Raw genomic sequence first — 18,388 nt, 5'->3', positions numbered from 1 at the left:
TACAGAATGGTTAGCACGGGAAAATAGGTTAGTTGCATGATCACTAGATCAAGCCAAACGTTTACAAGTCCACCCGCTCCGGGTAGATGCGTAATCTCCTTAAGGAAGAATTCTATTCTTTTACGGTTCAGAAGACGTATGTCTTCTTTAAATTTTTGCAGTAGATATTTTTCTTCTCTTTGAACTTAACTTGATTCAAAATAACGACTTACTAGTTTGATCTCGTTAAGCTTTTCACTGTTTTCAACTAAGTGATATTTAACTCTACAAGTTGTCAAATACCACATGGTCGTTACATTTAACCACGGCATTATAAGTATTTCAAATAAAGGCTATCAATTGTCGGGTTACAGTAACTTTACCATGTTGCGATCATTCTTCTCAGTTTATACTGCTTACATATTACTAAAGTCTCATCTTGTAACATATAACAACATGGTGTTTGCTGTTCTTATAATTTCATCAATACACGTACCTCTTCTTCTCACCACATCAGTACACGCCAACCTAACTTAAAAAATTAATAACGCACATTTTTTTCCCGTTTTTTTTTTTTTTTTTTTTTTTTTTTTTTTGAAGCTGTAGCTATGTCTTTGGGATCTTTCAAGTATCAAATAATTTCATTCATGTGTTCATATAGCCTAGTGCACGACAGTTGTTTATCAGTTCTTCTTTACTGCTGTCAACGGAGAGCGTTTATGAGCTAACCTTCATGCTTTGGTTGTTGAATAATAGTAGAGCCAAAGTATATAGAGATACACCTATTTGATCTCGTTGTGATATACACCTTAATTTATGGTAATTATATATTGAATGGATATTTAACGATATCCTTCGGTAGCACTATAATCGAGTCGAACATATATAAGACAATATATTGTCATCATACACTTTTCTGTTACCTGGTTTCCTTCAAAGCAGAAGGTAAAAATCAATAAAACTAGCAAATTTTGTCATTCAATCAACCTAAAACCTGTGAAAATTTCGTTTCTCCAAATCATTTTATCCTTAAACCGATCCTAGTTTTTACATACCTCAATGTTGTTCACCTTCTCCTACTTCTGTGAAATCATTCCTAGTCATTTTGATCCACTAGATTTGCTAGCCAATAATGCAAAGTATTTGAGCGCAACATGTCTATATTGCGGTCTGCGAAAATAACCTTTTAAAATTGGCATAACGCAAGTACGCAAAGGTTGTAAACGCAAAAGACATCCCCTCAGAAATCTTAGCAATACCAGGTTAGCACAGATATATATCCATTTTTTGTTGCAGGTTCCCTTGAGTCAGAGTGCGAACTGCTGCTACTGTTTGCAATACGCATTATCACTGTAAATCTAATTTCTACGTAGGTTAAATCAATAACTTCAATAATCGAGAAAGTCGAGACTATGTTGCAGAGAAATGTCTATAATATGTTGCTCCATTCGTAAAAAAATGCACATTTGTCATGTTCTCCTGCTACTAAACTACTTAAATCGACCGAAACATGTATAGAGAGACGAATGGGCTGATGTTTTGTTTCCAATGATGATATGTTTGTATTGTTTGTACTTTGCTGCAAAGACAATTTCATATTAAAGACATGTAGGCAACTTTTTAGTTTCAATTAATTTTTCATCGCTCTTTCCCTGACTCATAGACAAAATATTGTTAACATATTTCGTTTGTGACATTAGAAGAGGCACCTCTAACTATCTACGTTAAAAAAGATATCAAAAACAAAGTGGTAGCAAACAAAAAGACAAGGATAACTTTGCTATAAGTAAATGATCGCAAGAAAGTATTCCGTCCAAGTATTGTAACTTAAACATTAATATCTGTTACATACGAGTACACGGATACATATATACAAGATGAGGCGTGCACTCAAATAGGTGCTTTACTTATTCTTAACTATCTCTAATATTCGACCCAAGATTGGGTAATTCTAGAAGACCTTCATCGGTATCCAAGTCAAAGCAATTCATTACATAAAGTTTTCCCAGATCCGTTCTGCCGGTCGAGTCACTTCTTGGAATCAATTGCAAACCATATGGACCGCTTTAATATCATTTAGCAAGGTCGTCAATTGCTTTTCGAATATAATAACAGCAACCAGAAAAGATACGCGTTATAACGTAATGGAAACTTGCTGAAATTTCAGAATAAGTGTAAACAGTACATCAAATTCCTGCGCAGCGGGTTGCACTACAACAACACTCTATAGTTTTTCTAAAAGTTATCGTAGCTGAAACTATTTTGAAGCAAATACGGCAAATAAGTATCGACTTAAGCTGCTGTACATACTCAAAAACTGCTTTTGCTTTCATCTTTTTTTTTTTTTTTTTTTTTTTTTCTGGGCAAAAATCTTATTCATTTATCTAAGCCCAATAAAAAATCGCGGTTGCACGATTTTTGGTATACGGGGTAAAAGCGAAAATAAACTAAATTTAAGTGAAATAAATAGCCTATATATAAAGAAGCTTATCGCATCCCTAAACAATGTTCTCTGCTTTCTCTGTTACAAACCTTATCTGTTCTTATCAAATTTTAGAACATGGCCAACAATATTTACACGACTAGTCATAACACCTTGCAAAAGCATCCAACCGATGATCAAAACGGCGATCTTCTGACCGCAGTACCTGAATCGTCGTCTGCACATGTTACGTTTAGTGCAAGGTCACCGTCCATCCTCCCTACACCTGTATATGATGACACTTCATCAATTGGATTGTTCTCTCCCCCGATTCAATCATTTTCTCCAGTAAGATCACCTTCAGCTTCATCCATACTATCACCTCATAACAGAACGAGTAATTCACATTTTCCTCCACTGCTAAACAGACAAATTATTGAGGAAGATAGAGGGCCAGAACATCCGGTCCTTGAACCAAAAATACAAGTCGAGGAGGAATCAAGCCATATTTATGGCGAATTCGACGAGCCACAAGAGCAACACTATAGTTCAGCTAAAAGCCCTCTATTGACAAAAGGCTTTATACCGCTCAAAGGCAACGAGGTGGATATGGCGGAAGATATACAATTATATGAAACAAGGAACAGAGTAACACCTCCGCAGTTTCCTTCATCCACTAGTCCCACCGAAAGTTATCTAACACCATATCCACCAGTTACAAATACTAAAGTTGATCGGATGGAACAAAACGTTGGCCGAGTGGATATGTTTATGAATAAATTGAGAGGTTACCGAAAATTCACGAAAGATAGCTCAACAAGGCTGGAGCAAGGTGATAGCTATACTCAAGGGCTTGTATACGATCAGCATGTTCAGCAAAAGCAAAGGAACATGGTGTTTAGACAGTTATTTGGTGGTGCAAGATCTCCCTTATTCACTTGGGTATCAGGCGTCGTAATGATAGGTGTCTTCATATACGAAATAGTTAGAAACCACGAATTATCGGGCAGCTGGATAATGACAAATCCTTTCAATCCGATGGTCGGACCCAATTATATGGTAGGAACAGTAGCTTGAAATTTGAAGGAAAAGCATCTTATGACTAACATTGACAATTCATCAGGCTCTGATAACCATGGGCAGTAAATTCGTTCCATGTATGAGAGAAATTCAAAATTACTCCCCAGCAACAGTTCTAGGAAATTGTTACTCATCTTTGGAGGCAACCTGTTCTGTCGAACAGGTTTGCGGATTTGGAGGTTTTCGTGGAACGGCACCAAGCCAAGGTTTTCGATTCTTTACAGCCATTTTCATTCATGCAGGCGTTGTTCATATTTTAATGAACTTAGTGACTCATTTTCAAACTGGTGCAGAAGTAGAACGTGCTTTGGGGTTAATTCGCTATATGATCCTGTACATTGTGTCAGGCATATGGGGTTTCATTCTAAGTGCTGTGTTAGCTGGACCTACAGTTTGTAAGTCTACCCTTTTTTGCTTATTCATACTGAAGCCGTTGACAAACCAGCATTAACTTTTTTCATACATTAGCCTCAATGGGATGCTCTGGTGCACTTTTTGGAATCATTGGTTATACAGTAATTGATCATCTTATGCAATGGAAACAGCATAGACATCCACGCCGTGAGTTTATGAGAATAGTTATAGTGATAGTTATTTCTCTGGTGCTAGGCCTACTTCCTGGTTTAGACAATTTCGCTCATATTGGAGGGCTCTTGATGGGCTTACTGTTGGGAATTACACTTGCTCCCTTCAACCGTCATGCATCGCGTAGAGCTACTGTTATCATATGGACAGTAAAAATCTTGTCCTTTGTTTTGGTTATTATACTTTATGCTATTCTTTTATCGAAATTCTACTCCACAACCGACTTATCAACCGTTTGCCCCAACTGTAAATATTTATCCTGCTTGCCTGTCAATGGCTGGTGTGACAATGTTTAATCAAATATAATACATACAATGCCCACAAACAATCAATTTGACAATCAATATAGTTATTCAAGTCTATGACGATGTCATTTCCAGCTTTTTCAAATGGTTATACTTTGGTAAAACTTCTCTAAGATACTCTAGATGTCTGGCGTGGAGAGCTGCTTGGGCCTAAGAATATTGAAAAGGTTTGAGTGACTGCTAAGTAAACAAATATCATCCTTGTACGTACAGGTAATGGTTGGCTTTGCATTCTTCTCTTTGACTCTGCTCCATATATGACTGTAAAATCACCTATTGCCTCGTTACTTTCCGTAGAGCAACCCGCTCCAATCACACAATAATTTCCGATCGACGAGCTGCCAATTATGCGGGCTCTTGCTTCTATGACATTGTTATTGCCGATATGTGTTCCTTCAACATCTAAGTTTTATTGTACCTTCAATTAAGTCTGATTGGACACTGCATTTCCTTTAAGGCTTTGCTCAAACTTACAGCAGCCGACTTCAAATTCATTTTCATCGCCAATAACAAGCGGTGTTGATTGTCTAACGGTATTTATCGATGAGCAACGCTAACCTACTGCTTGTAGCCATCATTTTTTAACCTACCGGTTGAAAATGGTTACTTTCTCTTCTATGATATTGTTCTTGCCTATGTATATTGGCCCGTTTTCCGCGATAATTCTACATTGAGGATGAAGTACTGTGCCTTTTTATACGTCCATTTTAGCAAAACTGGTCTACGAAATTTGCTCCTTTCTCGTAGGTGTACCTGGGCCTATCAAAAGATAGTTAGATTTCCCAGGTTGAATCCAACTTAATCATAGTCAACGCAATGGGAAATTAGCTGGTACCTATGGATATTTCTCCTCTCAACTCTGTTTCTTGACAGACAACTGATTTTAAGCCAGCTGTAATGCGATTCCTACAACAAACGCTTAATAAACCAGATGAATTCCTTAATTTCTTGTTATTGCGATTACCTTGACATTCTTTGATGGCAGGAGAAAAAAGAAACTTTTGAGTTTTGAAACTTCACATTAACTCCACATTTTAACAGAGCTTTTTTAACTCAGTTGATCAAAGAAAAAGGCTTACAGCCAAGGTAAACAATAAAACCAGGCATCTTTCCTTTCTACTGCGGATATACCCTTCATTTCTTTTGGATGTTTCGTAATCATTTGCTGAGCACAAGTCATAAATATCAACCGCTTCGGCAATTCTCAACTTCCTGGATCAACAAATCCAGACAAAAGATCTCTGTTTCGACACCTCTACGGTATAAGAAGGTTATTCTTCCAACGAATGACACGGCTATTCCTTTTACAGCTCTACCCACCGGCTTTCGTGGCGACAGCAGACATATATTAAAGCGTACTCCTGCAAATTATAAAGGTCCTATCCTTTTTGCAACCACTTTCTCTTCGGTAGCCTTTGTTACCGCAGCTTATGTTTATGATAAGAACCAAATGACGATCTGGGAACGAGTGCGACAACAATTCCGGTGGCCATTAGGAACCCACCCCACCGAAGAAAAGCTGATTAGGCAGTATTGGTATGAGAAGAAACAATTGGTCTTAGAGCATAAACGAAAGTGTTTAGACGAACTATTCGCTCAACTGGAAGCGATGAACTATGTACCCTTGGAAATGAAAAGAGCGGTATGGATGGTTGGTAAAAGACTTTCAGAACTCAGTGAGGCAGAAAAGACCGTTGGCGTTTTATTAGCGATCAATACAGTGATATTTGGGTTGTGGCAAGTTCCTCGACTAGTGCCTTTTATGCAGCGTTGGTTCACCCATTTGCCAGGAGGTCGTGGTGGTATAAATGCAAACATCACCATGGTAACGAGCTGCTTCTCTCATCAGACATTAATGCATTATGTTTTCAATATGATCGGTTTGTGGTCTTTTGGTACCAGTGTTCACGAATATTTAGGCAGAGAGCAGTTTTTAGCGACCTATTTGACATTTGGTGTCGGGGCATCTCTTATCAGTCATGTTTGCCAATTGCCCACACGGATGACACGTTTAATAGTACCTAGTTTAGGTGCCAGTGGTGCTTTGTATGGTATCGTAGCAGCCTATTCCGTTATACGGCCAGATGCTGCTATTGCTTTAATTTTCTTGCCAATGGTACCAATCAAGTTAGGGTAAGCTGTTTAAAAGCATGATAACGTCCGTAATGGAAAAAAGGGGTTTGTGTGCTAAAACTGAATCCGTATATCCACTACCTGTAGAACTGCTTTACCTTGCATGATGGCTATAGATTTTCTGGGCATCCTCAAAAGATGGTCGAATTTTGACCATTTCGTAAGTATTCTTATATCTCGACGTATTGTATGATTTACCAAATATTGCTAGTAAAATTAACACTACATACTAGGCCCATTTAGGTGGTGCTTTCTTAGGTTTAGGGTATGCATTTTTTGGTCAACAATACATTTGGGAACCTTTGTTGAAAAATGTCAATAATGCCCGCCGCGCTATAAAAGGATGGCAATAGTGAAGATGTAAATAGAGGTTCTTTCTCGTCGAAAGAGCCTCGGCATCGATAAAACTCAGAATACTACTTGAATGGTTATCTTTACTATTTATTGCCACAACGTACAATATCCTCTTGTATCATATCCACCCTGCTCCATCGAATCAGCTATGTAACGCTTAATTATTATTTCTTTTGCTATTATTCGTTTATTATTTCTGTAAATATAATTGCCAATAATTAGAATGTCGATTGCAGTTTAGTGCCGGTGCTCCCTGTCCCTTCAAAACGAATTCCAAAGTTGAGAGCCACAGCGTGGATAGCAATATCTTGTGTCTTTGGTGGCCGTGTTGTGTAATATGCAATTAGGCCGACAGAGCCAGTTCCACACATATCCACAAGCATTAAAACCCCATTAAAGAATTAAAAAGGCAATCACGAGACTTCCTCAGATTGAATTTAAAAATAATATATGAACAACTTGTGGTTAAAGAAGCTGCTCAAAAATTCATTTATTCATGTCATTTAAAAATCGGTTTACGACAAATATTCAAGTGGACCGCAGATTGAGGAAGGTTTGTATGTATATTGTTAGCTGATGCCATCGCATACGTCACTTTCATTTGCAGCTTTGTTTGTTTTCCTAATAATTTCTGTAGCAGGAAAAAATTATTTTTACTGCTTTATTTCAGCAACGCCGCTGTTTGAAAAGGAGCCCCACCATGATTTGTAGGGGAGTGGTTGATTATGCGAACTGACTCTATTTTTCTAGCATTGCTTCCAGGCACTAGTACGTCTGAAGTATGCTCATTACACTTGTTCGCCTTCAAAAAGCGCCTGCTGTACCTAAGTTTTTCAAAGAAGCTCCTACACTTGATCACGTATGAAATCTTGGAGGTTTGGTTGAACAAAACTTCTTGCTTAAACGAATTGCTGTATAGTTCCTTGTTAGGGCCCAGGTGATCTCATTATATAGACAAATTGTACGATGTACAAAGGGTATGGATAAAACTCAAGCAAAAGAACTACTACAGTGGGCAAGGGCAGATTTTGAACGACACCGATTTGAGAAAGACATTGTAAAGTAAACGACATTCATGTTGAGTGCTACAACTTGCTTTTATAACCACTTTTTTCCTTTTACCAGGAAAACATTCGGTCTTTAATCACATCAGGGAAACATCAAATGCACTCCTTACAAAGTTCTGTAATGTTGGCTCAAGTGTCGAAACATTAAAGTACTTCAGCTGGTCATTTTGTAAATACTAAGCAAGTATCGGATCAACAACACCAACACGGTGATTTAATTATTTAAGATTATATACATAAATCAGGTTTCTTTTTTTGTAACATATGAACAGAGAGAAGTAGAGTTTTAATTGACAATAACACGCCAATTGCAATCAATTACAGATACTTTAGGATCCTTAACAGTTACTACTTGTCGTCGACTGTCATATTCGAATTCTACCTGCATTTCGTCGCCATTTTGAGTTATAACCCTGACAGTTTTGGGGCCCTTTTCTTGTCCTAAAATAACAATACGCTCGACACGCACTTGTTCCCTAGATTGAGCAAATTGCGTTGCTTCACTGTTATTAGGGTGTTCGTGCAGGTTTCGACATGTTAGTTCACCGTCTTCCTTGAAGATAAACTCAGTATAAGCATATGCGCCCTTTTCAAAATCATAAGTTTCTTCATCGTCAAGGTATAAATGGCCTTGAGCCGTGCCTTGCTCGTTCTTGGCTACAATCAATGTGAAAGGGTCCTTACGCATAGCAGCTGAGCTGCGGCGAAGACGTTCACGTCGAGGGATGATATGACCACCTTGATAATATGCCGGGACTGTATCCAAAGGAGCATTTACTGTTTGCCATCCTTCCTTAGAAATACGTTCGTAACTTTTGGTATGATACCACAAGCCATTGTTCTTTTCATCCTTAGGAAAGTAAATATCTACACTAGTGGCGCCTTCTGTAGTGACGGGCTTTACCAAAATAGAGTCGCCAACCATAAACTGGTCTTCCATGGCGTAGAGAGCTTCATCGTCAGGGAACTCCATGAACATAGGACGCATCATGGGAGTACCCGTTTTCGAGGTTTCATAAAATAATGTGTACCAAAGAGGTAAAAGTGCATAACGTTCACGCAAGGCATTTCGAGTGATAGACTTGTAAGGCTCAGGAGACAAGTAAGGTTCGCGGCGTTTGGTATCGATGTGGGCATGACCACGGAAGAAGGGCTGATAAACAGCCGCTTGATACCAACGAGTGAGCAATTCAGGCTCAGGGTTACCGAAGAAACCAGGTACATCAGCTCCTATAAAAGACACACCTGCCAAGCTGTTGGATAAGATCATGGGGTTGCTCATTTTTAGCGATTCCCAATTAGCCATATTATCGCCTGTCCAAACAGCACTAACGCGTTGGACACCAGCATAGTAAGCGCGGCCTAAAACAAAAGGACGCTTTTGTTTCATACCATTTACCTTTTGATATCGTTCGCGGACACCATCAGTAGTGGCCTTGTGGCCTAAAAAGCCATAAAGGTTGTGCAATACACGATGTTCATATTTTCGGCTGTCATGAACCATTTCCTTTTGCATGGTAATTTCAGGTCCATTGAAAACGGACGGCTCATTCATATCGTGCCAAAGATGTACGTTATCACGAGTGCCTTGAAACTTGTCAAACTGAAATTGTTCTTTCCACCAATCGTAAGATTCCTTGTGTACAAAGTCAACCCAAGATGATTGCCCCGGCCAACACCAACCTTCATAATCAGCCCCATCAGGCTTCTTGACGAACAAGTTTTTAGATTTAGCTTCATCGCAAATGTAGTAATTGTCAACACGTTTGATATGAGGATCAATGATGGTCACCAAATTTCTGCCCTTGTTATCTAAAACTTCAGCCATTTGAGTAGCGTTGGGAAATTTTGGAAGATCCCAGGTGAAATACTTCTTGTCGTCGGTGTATTCGATATCAAGCCAAATCACATCGTAAGGCATGTCATTTTCATCAAACTTTTTATCAACTTCAAGAACGTCTTTTTGATTGAGATAGTTCCAACGACATTGATGATAGCCAATAGCAAACATTTGTGGCATAGAAAGAGAGCCAGTAAGTGCCGTGTATTGACGAAGGATGTCTTTGGTTGTAGGGCCAAGGAAAACAAAAATATCCATGACTCCGGCTTCAGAAATCCAATGTGTTTGCGTAGAGAGAGAGTCAGCTTTCTGACCAGATTTAAACACTTTTTGAACTGGGTTCTATTTTTGTTTGTTTGTTTGAAAATTAAACATTTGCAAATTTTGAAAGATACATGCTTTGAATTCATTAACTTTTCTTACACTGTTGTCTGTAGGTTTTTTTTTAACAATATCAATCCAAGTTTCTGATGGGTTCATCCAAAATATACCGGCAGACAATCCCTTTCTATGAGCAATCATTAGTGGAACTGCACCGTACAAAGCAGTGGGACTATCCAAAGCATATTCAAAGACATCGGTATTGTACAATCTGTAAGGTTCGTCGTAAGCGTTCTCACCTCCCTTCGTCTCCTTCAGAGATAAACTAGAAGCATGCTCAGGAATACCATAAACGTGAGAGAATTCATGGAAAGTTATATCCATTGCAATTGATTCAGGCCCATTGGGTTTAGGGTCGGTCCAAGATTTGAAGGTTTCCTCCCACAAATCCTTTTCCCAGTCTTGATCTTCTTCTAGCGTCATCTTACCAGTTTCTTCATTTTTCTTTTCAATCATCTTAGGTTTGTGTGTTTCTTTCGTACGCAGATGCTCGAAATGGAAGAAGCCTCGGTCGTTAAGTGAAATAACGGGCTTATTATCGACGAAAAATTCAATACGAACTGGACGAACATGGAGAACAATCTTACGAGTGCTATCGATATGTAGAGTAACAGGCTCATCCTTGCTTTCAGAATTTTCGACTTTGGTGGATTCGCCTAAAAATTGAGGTTCTTCCACCAAAGTATGTTTTTGATGGTCGTCATAGCGTGGTTTAATTGGTGATTTTTCATTAATGCGAACGCGTGCTGTGCTGTCTTTGAGGATATCTAAATCAAGAGTAAGTAATATATTGGTATCGGTATTTTTGATATCAGCACGCAGTCGGTTGTTGTCATTGGAGAAATTAATAGAATCGGTCACCAAGATATAAGGGGAAGACTCTAAGGTGGCTTGCTCGGCATACAGACGATTACGTCTACAGAAACCAGATTGCGAACATTTCTTAAAGTCCTCGAACTTCATGGCCGATGCGGATGTTACAAGTAGTGACAAAGTGATGACGGTAGTTGCTAGTAGCAAAACTAGTTTAGGTAAGCGGTTAGCCCCTAAACTAGGCCTCATTTTGTTGCAGTATGTTGGCGAAAAAGAAAGTGATAACAAACGTCAAAAGAAAAAAAAAAAGGTACAAGAAATGCAATTTACATAAAAGGGAAACTAGTTTTCACTTCTCATCTCGCTTCCATAGAAACGTCAACAATTATAATTGGTTAAAAAATCGGGTCAAGTTTCCTTCTCAGTTACATACAAGTACAGCAGCAGAAGCTATGGTTGACTGACTAGTCAGGAGTTCTTCAAGCCTCAGACGACCGTTTTTGAGCTGCTCGAGCATATATGCATAGAAGGCCTTACCTTACTTGGGAAAAGACAACTACAGAGCATTAAGCATGAAAAGCATGATTCTTTGGCTTAAACAGCGTCACGTTTGAAACTCTTAATAAATAAAGGGAATGTTGGATTCACATCAGCATAATTTGATTTTTCTTCTTGTATATCATAATTTCAATATCATCACAGCCACAACTACCTACTTTTCTCAATTTTATTAAGAAATCTAAACATTGGAAGCGAAAAAACAAGACAACAATGGCCGAAGCAACTGAACAAGAAGATATGTCCATCAAAGGGATGGCATGTAAGCTTCTTCAACAATCGTTAGATCTTGTACAGTATCTTACAGATGAGCAATATACAAGAGACTCGGTGGTTATGCCTGGAGGTACTATAGGGAAGCATTTAAGGTTTGATAGAAAAGATTGCACAACAACCTTTAAATATACAGCAAGTAATAAGTCCTACGTTCTAGGCACGCCAACGATCATTTTCGCTTGTTATACAAACAATGCAGCATTAAAAGTGAGAATAACAATGAGTGCACGAATCCCATAAATTGCATTGTAGACTATGACATAAGGCAGAGAAATGTAAGTTACGTAAAGCGGACATTTCAAGTGTCGAAAGCTGAGATATTGCCTGTGTTTGTAGAATCCTTCCGAGATAGACAGATCGATTATGATGGATGACATTAAAAGACTCCAAACAACAATAAAGCAGTGCAAAATACCCTTGGAAACAGACGTCACTCTTTTAGCAGCAGTTGATGCAGCAGATCCGAATAAATATCCATTCAAAACGTCTTACGGACGAGAGTTATTCTATAGCTGTATTCATGCTGTGAGTTGACAATATATAGATGTCTGTTTTAGTTAATCATATTATGCTCGACTCACTTCAGACAACTCAACTTGTGAAAATGTAGATTCATCATTACGCCTCAATCAAAGCAATATGTATTGAGCAAGGCATATTAGTACCTGCTGAATTTGGAGTGGCGCCGTCTACTTTACAAAACGATAAGAATAGGGTTGCCAATGCCTGTAGCGCAAGCAGCAGTTGATAACAAATGATATTCGTCAATAAAAAGAACCATTCAACGAATAATAAGAATGACGTTTTATCCTTTTCCTTTTTCCCTCTACTTCTTATAACATGATTGGGGAAGTCGTCCTATACCCAATGACAGAAAAGTGCGGGGAAAGCGCTTTGTTTACTGACCTTGAAAAGGGCTTATCATTGATCTAAGGAAGTACAATATAAATAAGGGCTCGCCCAAAAACCTTTCTTCGTCTTTTCTTCTTGTTTTTTTATTCTGTAATAAATCTATATACAATGGTTGCTGGTCCTGCTGCTCAAGCTGCTAAGAGATCCTTCTGGAGTATTTGGTACAAGCCCGAAGTTGCTCCTATTTTCGTTGTCGTTGGCGGCGCTTGTGGTTTAGCTGGCTGGTATCTTACCCGTCTTGCTCGGTAAATCTCAAACAAATCGAAAATTAATCAGAAACAAAGAAATTTCTGTCCATCTTTTTCTAATCTCCAAAATCACACATAGTGGACCTGAAGTTGTCTGGGACCGTCATAGAAACCCTTATCCGTAAGTTTTCTTTATTAAAAAAATTCACAGTTTACAAGCATCGTACATTGAGAGAATTTCATCTAACACATGTCCATTGGTGTTATCTATAGTTGGCAAAACATTGACCAGGATACCCAGGTTAAGTTTATGACTGTGAATCAAAAATTCGACAAAGTGTAAGGTTAAATTTTGGGGGTAATACAACTTCAGGGACCTAATCTGACTTGTATTCTGCTTATAGATATAGTCGTGATCGTCTCTAGAAAGATCGTAAAGACAAAATGATGATTAGATAAGTTTTTTGCATAGAATTCTATACATTAGAAGAAAACAGAACCTCCAGAAATCTTCGCCTATATTTATTGACAACCACATACAACCTAGCTCGACCATGAATAAAATACTTTTTTTTTTTTTTTTCTTTTTCGGTGAAAGAAATACCCTCTTAAGGATCCTCTATACATATCTGTCGTTGAAATGGTAGCTTTATCGTAAATTAGGAATGATTGAAAAAAATAGTATATATAATTGTACACAATAAAACTATGAATGAAAAAAACGGTTATATTTGTATATGTAGATATTAGATGGTTGGGTTGGATGTCGAACTTGGCTCAAGTCAAAAATAAAATATGTATTAGAAAGGAAAAGGGTTCATATAAAATATATACAGCGCTACCACTAGCCATCCATGTTTTCATCGTTTCAGCATATACATAAATAGGAAAAAAAAAAAAAAAGGAATAGTGTTCTACCGCCTCACATTTTTCAATGGACCATGGGTCTCTTTACGCTTGATCCTTTTCTTCTTCTTTGTCCTTAAGTGCTGTCTCTACAATTTTCGCCGCTGACGTAGAGGTACCCTCGGTGATGTCTGTCAAGGTAGGCTCAGCATCTGACATAATTTCGTCTTCATCTTCAGTTGAAGAAGAGGAGCTATTATTCTCAACGTTGCTTGTTGCTGCAACTGTTGTTAAGGTATCATCGGTATCTGCTGTAGTGAAATTGGGGGACGTAAGGGTAGTGGTAGGCTTGCTTGTAGCAACTTTGATGGCAGCAGAAGGTTTCATGTCCGTAGTGTTCCTTACTTCCATAGGCTCAGTATCGGATGTCAATCCGTCGTTCGGTTGCTGCTGCTGCTGCTGCTGCTGCTGCGGAGATGTCTGCACTATGTCTTGCATAGGGTTGTCTTCGTCTTCTATAACTGTAGTGTCTAGGCACATTTTATTCTTCTCATCTAAATCAGTAGGCTGATCAGCTGTAGCAGCCATGATACCCTTTTCTTTCTCTTCCTTCTCGATCTCGAATTCTTCAAAGTCATTGTCTATCACTATATCCTCTGTCTCTGTTTTGATACTATCGTTTGTCGCTTCCTCTTGAACGTCCATGCTAGCTTGCTGTTCGCCATGTGTATCCTCTTCCTGTGTATCTGATCGCAGCAGTTGCTGCTGCTGCTGCTGCTGCTGCTGCTGTGGTAACGAAGACTGTGGTTTTTTAAGCTGTATTTTATTACTCTGCACTAGCTTTTCTATTGTATTGGCTGCTTTTAGTTCCTTCTCACGCTGTTTTTCCAGTATGTCTTTGTTCACAAAACCCATCACAAAAGACCTCACATCTCTGTCCTTGTCCAAAGCAAATCGATAGGTCATTTGCTCTAAAGCGTGCGCTGACTCTACTGACTGATTGGCTTGTCTTGAGGGAGCAGCAATAGCACTCAATTCACAACAGAACGGTTCATTGGTATAGATTGTTCCAATCGTACGCGATGCGGCAATACGTACATTCACCACCGGATCATGGGCCAAGGGAGCCAAACGGGGGAGGAAGAAAGAGGCAAAATCCGACGCGCCTATACCTGCTTCTATCAATGCCTTACAGATTTGAGCAAAGACGAGCCTTCCACGGTAATTTTCAGACCTAGCAAACTCATCCAGCCGTTCCATGACATGGCTCAGCAAAGCCAGGGCATAGTTTCTCTTGTTTTCTGTTATATCATCACCATAGCCATCCGCTTGTGATAGCGACTCCCCATCCTCTTCTACAGCATGCTTTACGACATCCAACACGACCGGGAACACTTTGACGCCAGTCTCGCGCACAGCAGCAAACTCATCATGACATGCGCGGACAACCAAGGGTAGCACATGGTCCACCACACGAGAGGCGTCAAATAACATGGCAATATCCATCAACTGCCCAGCCAGAATGTTTCGCAAATGCCAATTGGTAGACACACCGTCCCACACCTCTGCCAGAATAGGGATATATTCGTTTCGTGAAGCGGTGGTCAGCGTGCCCAAAAAATCGGCCAAATGTTCCAACACGCCTTGTTTGACATCGTCCAGGTCCATGAGATACAGAGCGAAAATCTGCACCAAGTCGCGCTCTGTATTTTCCGGACCGATGATACGGGCAATATCATGGAGGGAGTGAGCAAATGTAACACGTACTTTGATTTGATAATCCTTTGTCAGATTGAGATAGGTGTCGCGCAGATGACTATTCCAGTAATCGGCACCCGCGGTCAGAACGACCACGGGAAAGTTGTAGGCGCAAATGTAAGCACGGTCGACTTCCAGTTTCAACATTTGACTGCTGCTGTAGCCAGTGCTGGTACCGCTGCCATTGATGCTGCTGTAGGCATGACCGCTATTGAAAGAAGAAGTCGCGTTGGTACCATGGGAAGAACCCAGAGATAAAAAGTACTGTAACAACGGCTCAGGTAATTTTCCCGGTTGTCCTGTCTGTTCCCAGTCTTCGGGTAGGAACTTAGCCACGAGCTCACCTACAATATCGGCTAAAGCGCTACGAACGTTGCGTGATACATCTTCTGTGAAAAGCTCGAGGCAATAGACAGTAAGGTCTGTTTTGGCCCTCTCAGACAGAACACCGCAGAGTGATGGCAAGCTGAGGATACAAGATCTGCGAACATGCCAGATTTGATCTTCACAAAAATGACGGAAGAGTGGAAGCTGTTCATCGAAGGAGGGGAGAGGGGGGGGGGAGAGAGAGTTTTTCTAAACGTTAATGCAAAAAGAAGACGATCCCATTGTCTCTGTTGCTACTTACCAGCCTCTCTTCTGCTGTTTTCGTGTCCACAACCTGGGAAAGACTGCCAATAGCTGTAGCAGCCTCTTTTCTAACATAAAATAATGGATCTGAGGCTAATTGTTCGATAATAGGTAAACACTCCTCTGTGCATTTTGCAGTGTCAAATGTTCCCGCAATCGTTGATATTAACTAATTTTGCGAATGAGAAGGGAAAAAAAACAACAACCCCATCATGTGGCCCTCGTCAGCATAGGAGTGAAACAAAATACGCATGAAAGAGTCGACTTACAGAAATACATGTAATTTTGGCTAGACTGATTTCCCCTTGATCCAGGTCATCCTCTGACGGAGAGGATGCATGATGAATGTTCAGGGAACTCTCAAAACCAGGTGTAGCAGATGATCTTCTGCGTTGCTCGTGTTGCTGCCTGTTGACTGGCAAACGATCCTTATAATTGTCCTCTCTTTTATTGCTATTCGTTGTTGAGGCTTCCGTCATTTTTGCGTCCTCTTCTTCATCTTTGCGCCGTTGATTTAGTTCTTCTTCCTGCACATCCTCTAATCGAGGAGTTTTTTTTCTACCGTCAATGATAGCCGTGAGTCCTCCTATCACATTTTTAAAGATCTCTGAGTCGATCACTTGCTGATACAGATGCTGTTCGTCGTCGGTGGTTGATGCCAGCTGATGTAATTCTGTCGTAACAGATACTATCGCCTGCTGCCCTAATGAAGCAACGCCTGAACTTTGATCCAACAACAGACGAATCAACAAGGGCCCAAAACTCTTTTCTGAAGTAGCAAATGTATGAGGTGCATTCTTTTTTTTTTTTTTTTTCCAAGGAAGCGTTACGAAAAAGACAAGTGTAAAAAGTGAGCAACCAAGGTGACTGACTCGTGCAAATACCAGCTATCTATCATTTTTTTTTTTTTTTTTTTTTTTTTTTTTTGTACCTTGTAAAAATAGAGTAAACACTGATCGAGTTCACTTGCAAAAGTTTCCTTTACTGTATCATCTGTATCACGCGACAATTCATACATGATGGGTAAAACGTCTGTGAGGGCCTTGGAAATTTCCATGTCTTGTAAAGCATTCGATATTTCCTTGGCTAATAAAAGACTATAGACAAGCGGATAGATTGAGGTGATTAAAAAGTGGGGTAGAGGGGGATAAAGGCTTTCGGTGAGTGTTTACCGATTCAATAGAGCATCGTTTCGTTTAAATGCATAAACACGCTCGACTGGTGTGATATTCTCATCCGCCAATAACTCATCGTCCATGTCGTCCTCTAGCGGTCGTTCTTTCCGTAGGGTTTGTGCAATAGAGGAACGGGCATTAGTCTATGAGTAACGAAAGGAGTTCCCTTTTTCATTACCTTCTGTTCCATTTCTGATTAAGCCAGAAGGTGCCATAAAGGCCGATGTTGTTGCTGTACTGGTTGGGAATTCGTCCGTCGGGATGGCCTCTGTTTCAATAAAGTCATCTTCCTTGTCCAAAGCTGTTGCTGCCGTTGTTAGTTTTTGTTGTTGCTCCTCTGGTTCTAATAGTTCTGCTCTGGCGGCAAGGGCAGTATTATCGATATCATTTTCTTGTCCCATACTGTCGTCATCTGCAGAAGTAGGTACTGGCTGTTGTTGTGAGTTTGTTTCTTCCTCTTCAATTATCTCTTCATCGAATTCTTCATCGTTAAAGTCGAAGCCGAGATCTGCCAGAACGTTTTCATTTTTGGCGATGGGGTCAGTGGCATAAGTGGAGGTTGAGGGAGGGGGTTTGGAGCGAATGATAAGAATCCAACAATCAAGCATATAGAAAGGAGAAAAAGAACCATCAAAACGAGCACACATGAAAAGATGATCAAGCCATATACCCATGTTTTACGATATATGATGCTTCTTCTCTATTTTGTGAATTTACCAGCCATAATAAACTTGTTAAAATCTGTATGTGTCTACTTGAACAATAGAGGTAAAAAGTTATTGTGCTTTTGGAAAGCAGAAAAAAAAAAAAAAAAAAGAAAAAAAAAAAAAGAGGGATTCCAAATTAGGTGCGGGTGTGAAAGAAAAATAAAGCAACAGGCAATTCCATCTTTTTTTTTTTTTTTTTTTTTTTTTATTGATTTTGCTTTTTCTTTTGCGCTCAACCTTACAATAAGGAGAACAACGTGTTTTGCTTCTGCTCAACCTGGGTCGAATAAAGATGACAAAAAACTGTTTCGATAGCGTTAAGAGTGGAGCAGATAAAGGCGTTTGATTTTCTATCAGAATAGTACGAAAGCTTGCATTA

The 18,388-nt window shown here is 39.5% G+C and overlaps 9 protein-coding genes across 9 annotated transcripts; 6 read left to right on the top strand and 3 right to left on the bottom strand.

The window, feature by feature from the left end:
• Nucleotides 1-138: 138 nt before the first annotated feature.
• BDF20DRAFT_856023 (uncharacterized protein) lies at nucleotides 139-567 on the top strand (the record flags this gene model as incomplete). Its single annotated transcript, XM_053080284.1, has 1 exon — nucleotides 139-567. A coding segment is annotated over exon 1 (226 nt), but the record flags the coding sequence as incomplete, so codon positions are not given.
• A 2,605-nt stretch (nucleotides 568-3,172) lies between these two features.
• On the top strand, nucleotides 3,173-4,362 carry BDF20DRAFT_813874 (uncharacterized protein; the record flags this gene model as incomplete). The annotated part of the gene is made up of 3 exons (XM_053076919.1): nucleotides 3,173-3,460; nucleotides 3,525-3,876; nucleotides 3,950-4,362. 3 exons carry the CDS (start codon nucleotides 3,173-3,175, stop codon nucleotides 4,360-4,362), a joined length of 1,053 nt encoding a protein of 350 aa, XP_052939865.1.
• A 63-nt stretch (nucleotides 4,363-4,425) lies between these two features.
• BDF20DRAFT_814194 (trimeric LpxA-like protein) lies at nucleotides 4,426-5,279 on the bottom strand (the record flags this gene model as incomplete). Its single annotated transcript, XM_053076950.1, has 5 exons — nucleotides 4,426-4,521; nucleotides 4,583-4,773; nucleotides 4,812-4,834; nucleotides 4,962-5,061; nucleotides 5,207-5,279. Coding segments are annotated over 5 exons (483 nt in total), but the record flags the coding sequence as incomplete, so codon positions are not given.
• Nucleotides 5,280-6,019: 740 nt separating this feature from the next.
• Nucleotides 6,020-6,857, top strand: BDF20DRAFT_814507 (uncharacterized protein; the record flags this gene model as incomplete). The annotated part of the gene is made up of 3 exons (XM_053076986.1): nucleotides 6,020-6,504; nucleotides 6,592-6,664; nucleotides 6,738-6,857. The coding sequence occupies 3 exons, from the start codon at nucleotides 6,020-6,022 to the stop codon at nucleotides 6,855-6,857; spliced, it is 678 nt and encodes a 225-aa protein (XP_052939863.1).
• Nucleotides 6,858-7,440: 583 nt separating this feature from the next.
• Nucleotides 7,441-8,142, top strand: BDF20DRAFT_335284 (LYR motif-containing protein 2-like protein). Its single transcript, XM_053075223.1, has 3 exons — nucleotides 7,441-7,717; nucleotides 7,778-7,915; nucleotides 7,984-8,142. Exons 1-3 carry the CDS (start codon nucleotides 7,640-7,642, stop codon nucleotides 8,071-8,073), a joined length of 306 nt encoding a protein of 101 aa, XP_052939862.1. The 5' UTR covers nucleotides 7,441-7,639; the 3' UTR covers nucleotides 8,074-8,142.
• Nucleotides 8,143-8,211: 69 nt separating this feature from the next.
• BDF20DRAFT_814638 (glycosyl hydrolases family 31-domain-containing protein) lies at nucleotides 8,212-11,109 on the bottom strand (the record flags this gene model as incomplete). Its single annotated transcript, XM_053076998.1, has 2 exons — nucleotides 8,212-10,107; nucleotides 10,189-11,109. The coding sequence occupies 2 exons, from the start codon at nucleotides 11,107-11,109 to the stop codon at nucleotides 8,212-8,214; spliced, it is 2,817 nt and encodes a 938-aa protein (XP_052939861.1).
• A 530-nt stretch (nucleotides 11,110-11,639) lies between these two features.
• On the top strand, nucleotides 11,640-12,595 carry BDF20DRAFT_855971 (uncharacterized protein). Its single transcript, XM_053080283.1, has 4 exons — nucleotides 11,640-11,885; nucleotides 11,951-12,068; nucleotides 12,130-12,318; nucleotides 12,404-12,595. The coding sequence occupies exons 1-4, from the start codon at nucleotides 11,731-11,733 to the stop codon at nucleotides 12,539-12,541; spliced, it is 600 nt and encodes a 199-aa protein (XP_052939860.1). The 5' UTR covers nucleotides 11,640-11,730; the 3' UTR covers nucleotides 12,542-12,595.
• Nucleotides 12,596-12,793: 198 nt separating this feature from the next.
• BDF20DRAFT_855967 (NADH-ubiquinone reductase complex 1 MLRQ subunit-domain-containing protein) lies at nucleotides 12,794-13,506 on the top strand. Its single transcript, XM_053080282.1, has 4 exons — nucleotides 12,794-12,950; nucleotides 13,033-13,074; nucleotides 13,167-13,232; nucleotides 13,298-13,506. Exons 1-4 carry the CDS (start codon nucleotides 12,814-12,816, stop codon nucleotides 13,317-13,319), a joined length of 267 nt encoding a protein of 88 aa, XP_052939859.1. The 5' UTR covers nucleotides 12,794-12,813; the 3' UTR covers nucleotides 13,320-13,506.
• Nucleotides 13,507-13,751: 245 nt separating this feature from the next.
• On the bottom strand, nucleotides 13,752-18,089 carry BDF20DRAFT_998915 (armadillo-type protein). The gene is made up of 6 exons (XM_053085471.1): nucleotides 17,481-18,089; nucleotides 17,300-17,405; nucleotides 17,059-17,224; nucleotides 16,397-16,924; nucleotides 16,126-16,296; nucleotides 13,752-16,028 (listed from the first exon to the last, which is right to left on the bottom strand). The coding sequence occupies exons 1-6, from the start codon at nucleotides 17,974-17,976 to the stop codon at nucleotides 13,845-13,847; spliced, it is 3,651 nt and encodes a 1,216-aa protein (XP_052939858.1). The 5' UTR covers nucleotides 17,977-18,089; the 3' UTR covers nucleotides 13,752-13,844.
• Nucleotides 18,090-18,388: the final 299 nt, after the last annotated feature.

The sequence above is a fragment of the Mycotypha africana genome (genome assembly GCF_025528875.1).
Source record: "Mycotypha africana strain NRRL 2978 chromosome Unknown BDF20scaffold_2, whole genome shotgun sequence".
Classification (NCBI taxonomy): domain Eukaryota; kingdom Fungi; phylum Mucoromycota; class Mucoromycetes; order Mucorales; family Mycotyphaceae; genus Mycotypha; species Mycotypha africana.
The sequence above is the reverse complement of the archived record's forward strand: the minus strand, read 5'-3'. Positions and strand labels throughout refer to the sequence as shown.

Excerpts from the sequence above, each read along its gene's own strand:
- BDF20DRAFT_855971 (XM_053080283.1), top strand. The coding sequence starts at position 11,731 with ATGGCCGAAGCAACTGAACAAGAAGATATGTCCATCAAAGGGATGGCA. Across the intron at positions 11,886-11,950 it reads ACTATAGGGAAGCATTTAAG|GCACGCCAACGATCATTTTC; the intron begins GTTTGATAGAAA and ends CCTACGTTCTAG. Across the intron at positions 12,069-12,129 it reads ATGACATAAGGCAGAGAAAT|AATCCTTCCGAGATAGACAG; the intron begins GTAAGTTACGTA and ends CTGTGTTTGTAG.
- BDF20DRAFT_998915 (XM_053085471.1), bottom strand. The coding sequence starts at position 17,976 with ATGGGTATATGGCTTGATCATCTTTTCATGTGTGCTCGTTTTGATGGT. Across the intron at positions 16,925-17,058 it reads GTTTACTCTATTTTTACAAG|AATGCACCTCATACATTTGC; the intron begins GTACAAAAAAAA and ends AAAAAAAAAAAG. Across the intron at positions 16,297-16,396 it reads CCAAAATTACATGTATTTCT|TTAATATCAACGATTGCGGG; the intron begins GTAAGTCGACTC and ends TCGCAAAATTAG.
- BDF20DRAFT_855967 (XM_053080282.1), top strand. The coding sequence starts at position 12,814 with ATGGTTGCTGGTCCTGCTGCTCAAGCTGCTAAGAGATCCTTCTGGAGT. Across the intron at positions 13,075-13,166 it reads CGTCATAGAAACCCTTATCC|TTGGCAAAACATTGACCAGG; the intron begins GTAAGTTTTCTT and ends TGTTATCTATAG. Across the intron at positions 13,233-13,297 it reads AATCAAAAATTCGACAAAGT|ATATAGTCGTGATCGTCTCT; the intron begins GTAAGGTTAAAT and ends TTCTGCTTATAG.
- BDF20DRAFT_335284 (XM_053075223.1), top strand. The coding sequence starts at position 7,640 with ATGCTCATTACACTTGTTCGCCTTCAAAAAGCGCCTGCTGTACCTAAG. Across the intron at positions 7,718-7,777 it reads AAGCTCCTACACTTGATCAC|TTCCTTGTTAGGGCCCAGGT; the intron begins GTATGAAATCTT and ends ATTGCTGTATAG. Across the intron at positions 7,916-7,983 it reads ACCGATTTGAGAAAGACATT|GAAAACATTCGGTCTTTAAT; the intron begins GTAAAGTAAACG and ends TCCTTTTACCAG.